General features: G+C 33.2%; 1 protein-coding gene and 1 long non-coding RNA gene across 4 annotated transcripts in view; both read right to left on the minus strand.

Moving 5' to 3' along the window:
- Positions 1–12630, minus strand: part of meox2a (mesenchyme homeobox 2a) — a 33290-nt gene extending 20660 nt beyond the window's left edge. For all 3 annotated transcript variants that reach the window (XR_015509705.1, XR_015509706.1, XM_087284483.1), the window contains exon 1: positions 11907–12630. Coding sequence is in view for 1 of the 3 variants with exons in the window: in XM_087284483.1 (XP_087140609.1) it covers positions 11907–12423 (517 nt within the window). In the remaining 2 variants the exon portion in view is untranslated. The remainder of the gene's footprint in view (positions 1–11906) is intronic.
- On the minus strand, positions 616–2596 carry LOC141377886 (uncharacterized). The gene is made up of 3 exons (XR_015510082.1): positions 2325–2596; positions 2067–2220; positions 616–1517 (listed from the first exon to the last, which is right to left on the minus strand). It is a non-coding gene; the product is annotated as an uncharacterized LOC141377886 (long non-coding RNA).
- Positions 12631–13358: the final 728 nt, after the last annotated feature.

The raw sequence follows: 13358 nt of genomic DNA on the forward strand, positions 1-13358 counted from the left end.
TGTGGAGAAAGCCAGAGGACCCGGAGAAAACCCATGTGAACATGCAAACTCCACATAGAAATGCTAACTGATCCAGCCAGAACTTGAACCAGCAACCTTCTTGCTGTGAGGCAACAGTGCTAACCACTGAGCCACCATTCCGCCCTCAACGCAACCCAATTAAAACCAATCACTGTAGGGTTGACATGGCAGAAATGTCAGATATAATACAGGAGAATGAGGAATACCGCCAGTCATATTTTGTTTTTACGATGGCGCGATCGTTCATGCCAGCTGTTTGTAAAAGCCAGCCCCAGCCGTGAGTTTTCATAAACCGCCACATCGATTCTCACAATGAGCTCTTTCCAAAGGCTTCGTTTTGACTCACTGTTAATGGAATCCGCTGCCCTTGTAGTTTTAATATGGAACAAAACAGCACCGGAGGATGTGTAAAAATATATTTCCTTAGTTTTTATTTACCTCAAAATTTTTACGAGCGTCTTCCACTCGCGGCTCGCGGGCTGCCAACTCGCTTACAATTTTCAGTGGACTGTTTCTTATTCCCTTCCTCGCTCTTTTGCTGTCAATTACAGTCAATTGCTTTCCCAAGTTTCAGATGTTTTTTTTTTTTTTTTTGGAGTGACAGAACATGAGCGCATAAAAGCACATAAATATACAATTACATGTGGTTCTTGCAAGAGCTCAATTACGTCAAGTCTAATCTCAAATGGGAAACACAAAAGGTCAGCGAGGAAATGTCAGATTACACCGGCAATCAATCCTAGCAAAGACACATGAAGTTCTGTTGCTTTGATGCAGAAGAAATGAAATTTTCTTCTTTTTTTTCTTAATGTAGGTTTTTTATGGTAACTGCAAGCTGCTGTGACTCACTTGCGAAGCTTTCTGCTTCACTTACAGTATCTATGGGTGTGGAGTGAGCGCTAATCCAACTAGCAATCCAAAACCAAAGCTGTAAATAGAGTCTGTTTAATGAAATCTTATCAGCGAGTGGTAAGGCCTGTTATGCCACTTCAACAGATATTTCAAATACATTTCATCTTAGTTGACTCAAAAATTTAAATTCACAGTGCTCACTGTAAAGCTGTCATAAAATTCTGTCACTCATTAGACAAAAAACATCTTATTATCTTTTTTCTTTCTTGTATAGATGAAGCAAATCAACAGATTTGTAATTTCCAATCAACTTCCATTGGTCAGCAAAAAATACAGCCCCGCCTCCAAGCCTACACCATTGGTTAAGACAGTGTTCATGTGTCAGGCTGGTTGAATTCTCAAGCAAATCTAACAATGTCACTGTGACTCATTTGGGGTTGTTGCTAGATGAGATACGGTTGCGGCCAGAAATTAACCAGAATTATTTATATCATTTATTAAATTAAACATTAATTATATTTTATTAAAGTCTCCCTAAACCCCACGTCACAGTAGTTATTTATAAATTTACCCATTAAATTACATTTTATTAACATCTACCCAATACCCCAACCCTAAACCCAACCCCCACAGTACTGTAAAAACTACTTCCCGAGCATTATTTATATTATTTATTAAATTACCCATTAAATTGTAATTTATTAGCATCTACCCTATACCCCAAACCCTAAACCCAACCCCCACAGTACTGTAAAAACTACTTCCCGAGCATTATTCATATAAGTATTTATTAAATTACCCATTAAATTGTAATTTATTAACGTATACCCTACCCCAAGCCTAAACCCAACCCCCACAGTACTGTAAAAACCGAAATTACACAGAATATTTTCCATGTTATTTATTGAATGACCAATCAAATAGTACTTTATTAATGTCTACCCAAACCCTAAACCCCACCTTCACAATAATATAAAAACCATAATTGTACCAGATATTTTTGTTATTTAATAAATTACCCAAAAATGGTATTTTATTAACATCTACTCCTACCCAAACCTAAATCCAACCATCACAGTACTGTAAAAACAGTAGTTCCAGAGTATTATTTATTAAATTTCCCATTAAATTGTATTTTATTAACGTCTACCCCAACCCAAACCCTATACCCAACCATCACAGTACTTTAAAACAGCAATTATACAGAGCATTTATTATATTATTTATTAAATTACCTATTAAATTGTATTTTATTAATGTCTACCCCTACCCAAACCCTAAACCCCACCTTCACAATAATATAAAAACCATAATTGCACCAAATATTTTTGTTATTTGATAAATTACCTAATAATTTGTATTTTTTTAACATCTACCCCTACCCAAACCCTAAATCCAATCATCACAGTACTGTAAAAACAGTAATTCCTAAGTATTATTTATTAAATTACTCAAAAAATTGTATTTTATCAACGTCTACCCCTACCCCAACCCTGAACCCAATCATCACAGTACTGTAAAACAGTAATTATACAGAGTATTTATCATATTATTTATTAAATTACCCATTAAATTGTAATTGATTAATGTTCACCCCTACCCAAACCCTAAACCCCACCTTCACAATAATATAAAAACCATAATTGCACCAAATATTTTTGTTATTTGATAAATTACCTAATAAATTGTATTTTATCAACGTCTACCCCTACCCAAACCCTAACAGTAATGTAAAAATATTAATTATTGTTGTACAGTTCACGAAAATGATGCAATATTGATATGAGTTGTATCCCATCTATACTTTACACTCATTTTGGAAAGGACATCTCAAGCTTTTTTTGATAGAGAAAGTACATTATCAGACTTTTATTTTTAATTTCAAACTGATTTTTACAAAAGTTCCTGTCAACCGCCATTGGTCTGCCAGATGGGATGCAGCTGTGGATACTCACTTCAATATTTCATTATTTTTGCGACACTTTACCACAGTAATTATAATTTTTACATTACCGTGAGGGTTGGGTTTAGGATTTAGGTAGGGGTATATGTTAATAAAATACAATTTAATTGTTAAATTAATAAATAATATGGGTAACACTTGGTATAATGACTGTTTTTACAGTAATGGTTGGGTTTAGTGTTTGGGTAGGGGTATTTTAATAAAAGACAATTTAATTGAGTAATTTAATAAATATTATAAATAATACTCTGTATAATTACTGTTTTGACAGTACTGTGAGGGTTGGGTTTAGTGTTGTGGTAGGGGTAGATGTTAATAAAAGACAATTTAATGGGTAATTTAATAAATAATTTGAATAATACTCTGTTTAATTAATGTTTCTACAGTACTGTGATGGTTGGGTTTAGGGTTGGAATTGGGGTAGACGTTAATTAAATACAATTAATGGGTAATTTGATAGATAATATAAATAATTCTCGTTAACTTACGGCAACAGCTGTATCCCTTCTAGCAACAACCCCATGTCAGGCTGGTCGATTTATCAAACATAACAATGTTGTCATGACTGAACTGGAAAAGGCAAAGCTGCTCTCATTTATTCATTTTCTCAACAGTTTTAACAACAATCACTGAAAACATGTTGTTTTGACTCAAAAGGAAGGCAATTTAATCATTATTTCCACCTTTTCTTTCTTTCTTTTTTTTAAGAAATGTGCATTTATTGTGACCACAAGTTGCTGTGACTCACTTGCAAAGCTTTTTGCTTTATTTACAGTATCTATGGGTGTGGAGTGAGCACTAATCCAACTAGCAATCCAAAACCAAAGTTGTAAAGCAAACAGAGTATACTTTAATGAGATACTATTCGCAAGTGGAGAGACCTGCTCTGACATTAGGGCACAAATTGCATTGTTTTTCAATGTACTTTTGTACCTTGTATCTTAAAGGGCCAGTTCATCCAATAGTAAAAATTGAGAAATATTTACTCACCCTTCATACGGATATGAAACTTGACAAAAAGGACATTTTTTGGTCCATTCAATGTAAGAAAATAGCTGCAATTCCACCTAAAGTAATTAAATGCACTTGTATAAAGTGTGAGAGAATAAAATTATAAAATCGTCACTTCTGAGGAAATGAATGTGATATAATTAATAATAAAATTAAAGTTTATGCAATTAGGGAAACCCCTGTTACTTTTTTCCCTTTCAAAATAAATGAGTCACCATCATAGATAATGCACATATATTCTGAATCAAATTAAGAAGTGAATCACAACATTATACACTTTGTTTTGAAGCAAATACAATATGAATATTAAAAAATTTACTAAAAAATAAAGGTATACGATAGTATATCTTTAATGAGACAAAGAACTACAATCCCATGAATCACCGTCAATGACAATCATGTCAACCGAGAAACATTAAAATGTAAACCTTTAAGTAAAGTTGTTATTTTCATTATTTTATAGTAACAATATAGCTAAATATTATTTGTTTGCATCAGTTACAGTGATGTAAAGTAGTGGGCGGAGCTAAACATATATTTTGGCACACGTTGCAAATTACGGCTCTCTGATTGGTGGAATTTTTTATACCTGGCATTACGGGTGATGTAGTTTTTCTGCATATACTCCAGTTTAATTTACATTAATGCAAGCAGATGGATTCAACAAGGACAAATACAACTCATAACATTAATGAATGAATTCCCCTATAGAGAAAATGAATGCGGTTTTCTCCATTCTATGGGTTGCCATGTCAGGTCAGACTCTCAAACAACCAATGAACAAAATACTTTCACTATCTCTGCATGACAAACTGGCATAGAGCGAAGCATTTAAAACGATTATAGTTTTAATATACCCATCGCCTGCAAGGTCTCAATGTGTGTGAATGTTCAGATGAAGTGTCAAATCTCTGCTGCGTCACGACGGCTATAAACACATGCCAGACGTGTTATTTACAGGTCGAGAACTGCAGAGGCTAAAGAATCAGGAATGCTTTGAGCGATGATGATTTTGCAGTTTAGTGACTCATTCTGAAGAATTCATTAAAAAAATGGTAATGGTGTAAATTCTAGCAACCCCATACATAAATCTGATACATGGAAAATATGCAAATTACATATATGACATAGAGGATGATATTTGGAATTTATTGGAATATTGTAAAAATTTTGCTTCATATTTATTTTTTCAACCATTGGGAGTTTAAATATGTACATATATGTTCAAATATATTAGATTTCACATGAACACATTTAGTAAAGTCCTAAATTATTCATACCCCTAGCAAAATCTGACTTGTTTTGTTTAAATGTAGATTTTTCCACAATGATCCCTCTAGTACATCGTCTTAGTAAGCCTGTGTCAAAAAAAAATATGTTGAATAAAAACTGAATAAAAGCTTGAATACAAGTAATTTTAAGTCTGAATTTGCCAGGGGTATGAATAATTTTGATCTTGACTGTATAAAACATTAAAGCTAGTGTGCTTTATTTTAACGACCTAGATGCAAAGTCTAAAGCACATGATGCAAAAGCATTAAAGGTGTGTCCGAATCCACCTTTGCTATTTTAAGAAGGTAAAAATACGCATGGCGCCCCGCGCATGGTCTAACACGGCTGTGCTAATGTACATTAAACAAATCAGAGTCTCATCTCACATTCCCTTTAAGAGTCGGGCCATAGCGCATGTGCTTTTTACATTGCAGACTTTGTAAGTGTTCAAATTGAATGCTTTAATAGTGAGAAAACAGTTAAACAGACCATCTGCAGCGTGATGATAAAGAACGAGCCATTTCCGTTCAGCCTCTTTACTTTCGCTTTACTTTTACTCCTTTACTTTTGTGGATAGGGAAACAGTGTTGTACGCACTCCACTGAAGACATCCAGTAGTCTACATAATTAATTTTGTTTGTTAGGCACAAAGATTTGTTTCAAAACTATTTTTAAATTCAGTTCTAATTTCCAACAAATTAATAAATGAACAGTAATAACAAAAGGTGGTCAAAAAACTTCCAAACACACGTTATATCCAAACACACGCCCTATTCTTATGCCCTAAATGGTAACACAGACGTCTCCTAACTCAAAACTTGTTTTTATTAAAACAAATACAAATATGCATATAATAAATAATACTGCTAATAATTATAACATTATATAAAAGCAAACTGTCATTAATAAACAAAAAAAAAAGTTTTATATTTATTTGAAATCTAAAGATTTTTGTGTATTGCTGTACATATTGTGTGTACTAAGCAATGTGTAAGTGTTTGGACCAGCATAGGTGCATATCTAACATGCTCTGCACTGAACTTTAGAGCTGCTTTTACTTGGTCAATGGCGTGGGTTTATTTCAGTTCTTTAAAATAGCAACGTATTATGTGCTTTAACACGCCACCTTTTTAGACCAGAACACCCATGAGTCCACAAAGTAACGCAAATGGATTTGCCATTTAAACGACGAGGCACAAATTGTGAAAATTAGGGTTGCGCTGGTCTGAAAATAGCAACAAATCGCAAAAAAAAAACATCTTTTGCCTTATTGCACTGGGTGTATGATTGAGTCCTACATATTTAAACATTTATGTTTAAATGATTTTTTCCAATATTCCAAAATATATGTTGTATATATGAAACACACAAATGTACAATTCACATGTAAGTTTGTATGTCCAACTATGCAATTTGCATAAATTGTCAGACATCATATTTCTATGTGGGACAGTTCATCAAACTGGCAATGACTGAACCAGTTTTTGGTGATTTCACCAGATGTTTCTTAAAGAGTTTGGCTGAATGTGGCTCTGATTAAAACAAGCGCAGAAAGGCACATTTACAGCGGCCATAGTGGAGTGAGAAAAACCAACATGAGCTGTGTTTTGCGAATTGAGCTGCTCCGAGTTAAAGCAACTTTTCCCGGCTTCCCGACAAGGCGGTTACACCACAGCAATTAGGCCTGCGCCTTAACTTTTATCTCTTCTTTAAAAAAAGAAAAAGCACTGGGGAAAAAGCTGAAGGCCTGAGCTTTCAAGGATGATTTTAAAAACTACAGCTACAATGAAAATGTAGACATCTCCTTTAATATTCTAGCTGGGACTGAGCTTTATTGGTGGAAAAAAAAGAGAACCCAAAATGAATATCATGCAAAGCCACATGACAAAATACACGCTAGACTGCTGTCCTGCATCCAAACCAGGCATGTGCTGTTTTATTACAACAGCCACACATGTTTTGAATAAATCAAACAATATATCCTAAAACGAACATGTGTTTAAATTCATTTTAAAATACGCTGACATTTTGATTATTAAATCAGCCCTTGTTGCACTGATTGGTGCTCATTATAAAGATTCTATAAAGCAAATGTGCTTTTAGCATTTGCCTGCAAATGAGGAAGTTATTAAGATGAGTCCTAAAAAAAACATTAAAATATTTAAAAACAACACAAAGACATCTTCACCTGAGATGCCCAAACTAGGGATCGTGGGCCAAAGTTGGCCCTGGTAATCTTTGATTTGGCCCGCTATCCCATCTGAGAAAAACGAATGCTGGGTTTGCTTTAGAGATTGTCATTTAAAATTTAATGTAACCTTTGGTTTGCTTGTTTTATTGTTAAGCTACAAAATAAAACTGATATTAAACGTTTAATTCAATTTAAATACTGTAATTTAGATTAAAATTTACAATCTGTCACCTGACGGATTGGGCTTTGGTGAGCAAATCAAGGCAAAGGCAGATTCTGCTTGACTGGTGTATTCAGCATTACAATCCTCTGTGCTATAAATGTAATTGTTTTTATTGCAATAAGTTGTCATTTATATAGTCATTTTAAATATTATGAAATAAATTAGTAATTTACAAATGGAACCTTTAATTTTTGTATGGTACAGTATATTTAATTTTGGTAGTTTGGTATATTTATCTTTGGCCCATGGCTCTCAATGATATTTGGGTTTTGGTTCTTCATATGAAAACGTTTGGGTACCCCTGATTTAAACACTTCAATAAGAATTACTAAATAACTTTTGTGTGTCGATTAAAAAAAAGTTACACACCATGAAGGACCAAAGAGTAATTAATGATGATAAAAAACATCATCAATGTAGACTTGTGGCCTTCCTTTTGACAAATTTTTTACAAAGCCAAATGTAAATGTACGTGGACGAAATGATGCAGATGCTGTCAGGTTTTATTTATGTTCTACTGAAGTTTTTTTTATTGTCTTTGTTTATATGTACACATTGTTTGTTTGTTTGTATGTTGTGTTGTTAGGTATGTTGATTAGTAAATGTATGTTTTACTATTTAAATAAATACAAAAGGGAAAAACATCATCAATGTAATGTATAATATTAAAAAGTATTTTAGACGTTTTTTAGATTTGAACAAAACAGATTTATTAAACATAAATGTTTATAAAAATTATATTTTAGTCACAGAACATCTTCAGAAATGTAAGGATAATACAATTAAATTCATGAAAAATGTTGCAAACAAAATTACAAACTACAACATTCCAACAAAATGTTATAGATTTTTTGTTTCTCTTGATTTTTGCTGTTTTTGAAATTTTTATTTAATATTTTTTCCTAACATATAAATTTAGGCTAAAAAATTTTAAAGCTTTATTGTAAGTTATTTTGTTAGATTAGCTCAGCCCAGATTTGGCATTACTGATTAAACTAATACATATGCACAAATATAATATTGTAAAGCATCCTATAGAAAATATTCATTTAAATGAGAGATTTGTGTGGGTGTACTCATATATGCTGAGCACTGTATATAATACCGTTGTCTTTCAAAAATATAACATTATTTTCCATATACTAAAAATAAAGCAGCTTTTTCTTTAATAAAAAAGTAGAAAATAAAAAAAATAATGTTACACATTTAAATAAAAAAAATAATAACAATTTTGAAGTCTTGCAAACCAAAATGAATGTATGGCTTAGAAAATTGTCCAAATGTGTTTCAGTTTTTGTCTTGATTGTCCTGGAAGAAACTAGCTTTTAAACAAGATATGAGGGTGAAATAAATGTTATAAGTTTAATGAAACACCTTTACGCTAAAAATAAACTTCCAATAATTCCAATATTGTTTAATTGTTTATTAGTAAATGTCATTTGCAACTTAAAAATAACCCACAACTGACAGCATTTGTGCGAGTTTGTATTTGTGCTCAATCATTTTCCATATTTCCTATTCTAGAAGATACACACAATCATTTTTATAGATATAACCAGTGCAGTTGTTCACTTTGTATAGAGATTTCCAGTAGTGGAGCAAGTGTATTTATATTCTGTTAATTTATAACTATTCCAGCATATGTTTTACACAGCGGATGCCCTTCCAGCCGCAACCCAGTACTGGGAAACATCCATACACACTCATTCACAAACACTATGGACAATTTAGTTTATTTTATTCATTGATTGCGCATGTCTTAGGACTGTTGGGGAAACCGAAGCACCCGGAGAAAACCCATGTGAACACAGGGAGAACATGCAAACTGCACATTGAAATGCCAACTGACCCAGCCAGAACTCAAACCAGCAACTTTCTTGTTTTGAGGCGACAGTGCTAACCACTGAGCCACTGTGCCACCTTACTCCAGTTTAATTTAAATTAATTCAAACATATGGGCTTAAGACACCGTTTTGCCAAAATACATTTCCGATAATTCAGATAATTAATTGTTTATTAGTAAATCTCATTTACATTGCATCTGAAAAAAACAACAACAACCCATGTCTGAGCTGTTGTGTGAGTTTGTATTTGTGCTCAAGCAAATGTCATGCATATATAAAATTTTATTCATATTTCATATTCTAGAACACACACACACACACACACACACACACACACACACACACACACACACACACACACACACACACACACACACACACACACACACACACACACACACACACACACACACACACAGTAGTGGAACAAGTGTATTTATATTATGTTAATTTCGGGTTGGCGTAATTGCGAAGAAATCTCCATCTGCAGGGCTTTGCCTCTTGTGCGTCGACCTGAACTTTGTTTTAAAGGGCAGAAAGTAGTTAAAACTCCCTTTGAAGTGACAAGATTGTAAAAAAAATAGATTTTATGATCTATTTTATGCAGTGTTAAATTGTTTTTTGTTTTTTTTAACTGGAGCACCGACTATTCCAGACAAACCAATGATGCTCATGAACGTCTTTCGCAAAGTCCTCAATTTCCTTCATATCGTTTTACCCATCAGCAAATCTAAAAATAAAGTAACAGTATATTCCCGTTCTGATTGCAATGTGCGAACGAATTATATTGAAAGAGAAAGCTGCTTAAAACACTCCTGTCATCTAGCGCTCGGTTTGGAGTGTTAAATGCCAGCACAGGCGTCCCTGTTCTCTTTCTCAGACTATGGCATTAGTTGCTTTACCACAAGCCTTATTTTCTGCTTGCCAAGAAAGTGAGGAGATGAAACAGATGAGACTGAACGTGAATCATGCGTGCCGTTAAATGCCCACACAAGACTTACAATCTGCCCTCTGCTAGCCGAAATAATTGCTTCTGTGCGTGTCAGCCAAATCCTAAAAAACCCTCGCGCACAAAAAACACGGCTCCACGAGTCCAAAGCTTTCTTAACAACACACGCACTACTGCAGCAACAATCAAACACACTAACTATATTAACTTCATGACAAAAGAAGTGATACTCTTGAAAATAATACTGATTTGATCAAAGGGCATGGTGGGATAGTTTATTTCAATATGCAATAAGAATAAAATGTCAGGCTTCTATATACGAACAACAGCCTATATATATATATATATATATATATATATATATATATATATATATATATATATATATATATATATATATATATATATATATAGCCTATATATATATATATATATAGCCTATATATATATATATATATATATATATATATATATATATATATATATATATATATATATATATATATATATTTCTAATTAGATATTAAAATTATATATATATATATATATATATATATATATATATATATATATATATATATATATATATATATATATATATATATATATATATATATTCACAGTTGAAGTATTACCGCCCTTTTTCCCTAATTTCTGATTTTTTAAGACATTTATAACCATAATAGTTTTGTTAACTCATTTCTAATAACTGATTTATTTTATAATTGCCATGATGACAGTAAATAATATTTGACTAGATTTTTTCAAGACACTTTTATACAGCTTAAAGTGACATTTAAGATTGAAAATAATTCATATATCTGTTGCTCTCGCGTTCCTGTTTGTTTGTTTGTTTGTTTGTTTGAATGCCTTTTATTTTGCTATTCTAAAAAATGTTGATTACAAAAAAATGAATAAATACTACACAGAAATGTACATAGAAACAACGCAGTTGAAATCGGAATTATTAAACCCCCTTTGATTTTTTTCTTTTTTAAATATTTCCCAAATTATGTTTAACAGAGCAAGGAAATGTTCACAGTATGACTGATAATATTTTTTTCTTCTGGAGAAAGTCTTATTTGTTTTATTACGGCTAGAATAAAAACTTTTTTTTACTTTTTGTTTTTAATTTTTTAGAAAACATTTTAAATTAGTATCCCCTTTAAGCTATTTTATTTTTGATAGTCTACAGAACAAACTATTATGTTTAGAAATGTGTTGAAAAAAATCTTCTCTCCGTTAAACAGAAATTGGGAGAAAAAATAAACAGGTGGGCTAATAATTCTGACTTCAGCTGTATATAATGTTATATAATATATAAATAATTCAGTATTATGGTGGTTTAAATTAGGGTTTGTCAATGTATCAATATTAAATTAATAACATCAATTAACAACATTTTATATACTAGAATACCAAATAAATTAGCAATTTTGCAAGAATAAAAAAAACAATTGCAAGACACAATCAGAATATTACTTGCATTAACTTACTTAAAAAAAAAAAAAACTTTAATTTTTTAATTTAAGAACAAGTTAAAAAAGTTACAAACAAATAAAAAAGAGCTTCATTCCTACCAGAGCTGTCGCTTCTCCTTTTACTATTCCTTTTCTCAGCCTCAGCCGGGGACATCGTATGCCGTCCGAAATCTCCTCCAGGGACACAAGAGGCACCTGAGGGCACTCCTGCACCGAGACTCGGGGTGCTCGCGCAGAGACTGGGGCCTCCGGGACCCACATCTGAAGAGCCCGAATCAGGGCCTGAGATGCCCAATCCCAGACGAACGCCTGCAGCAGATGGTGAAGCGCTGGATGACTGTGGTAAATGCCATCCGCCCTGCTGCGCCAAATGATGATGATGATGATGGTGATGATGCTGCTGCTGGGACACAGACAGCCCTCGCTGGTGCCCTCCAAAAAGACCACCATCCTCTCCGGGATACCCGCTTACGATGCAAGTGGATGGAGGAGAGGAGCTGGAGAGATCCGGGTATGAGGAGAGGTGCTCGGGACGTCCATGAAGAGCGAATGCGGGGTGCACGGCCTGTGGAGGAGCATGAGGGCTGCGCAAACAGCCGAAAAGAGTGTGATCCATCACACACACCTAATAAAAAAAAGACTAAAAAGTTAAGAAACACCAAAAAATCCTTTGCTTCTCCTTGGAAAAATACACAAGAAGTGTGTCCGTATGCATGTGTTTGTGTGGTAATCCCATGCAGGAACTGTTAAATCTGATTTAAAATGGACTGGTGATGATGATAATGATGAGAGATGAAGCTCGGCTGACAGTCGGGCAAATACTGCGGGCCGGCTGAGAGGGAAAGGTGCTTCCTAACAGTGGTTTTTTGGGTTGGGACTGAAGGAGGGGTGGGAGATGTTATAAATAGGGTTGTAATCTGAGAGGGAGGCTGGGTCACTGAAACACCCATCGCCACACACACACACACCCACTGTCCACTCACTGCAGCCTGTCCAGCTCTCAGATCTGGGAGTTTGCTGGTGATTTGTGTTTTTAATGATGAGTTTGTGGAGGTCGGAGCAGGTCAGAGGGGTTACGAGTGTTAACAGGATGTTGATCTTTCTGCTTCTCTTCTTTTAAGGGGATGATTTAGAGTACGGTGGTTCAGTGCTGAATCGCTGTTAAGAAGAAGATCTTGTCCTGTTGCAGGGGTGGCTACTGTACGGGAACAGTTTGTGTTGGTACAGTTTGGTTTTTGTTACAGTTCTTCTTCAAAAATAAATAAAATAAATAAAGCCACAACGCCAACATACAAAAGCAGGACATTTCCAGTAATATATATATATATATATATATATATATATATATATATATATATATATATATATATATATATATATATATATATATATATATATATATTTTATATATATATATATATATAATTTTAATATCTAATTAAAAATTGTATTATTAGAATATAATATTTTTCAATAAATATTTAGAAAGATATATTTAGCATTTTTGTAATTTTATATCTTTGTTTATAATTTATTTTATATTTATTATAT

Source organism: Danio rerio, chromosome 15 (assembly GCF_052040795.2).
Source record: "Danio rerio strain M-AB ecotype USA chromosome 15, GRCz13ab, whole genome shotgun sequence".
NCBI lineage: Eukaryota > Metazoa > Chordata > Actinopteri > Cypriniformes > Danionidae > Danio > Danio rerio.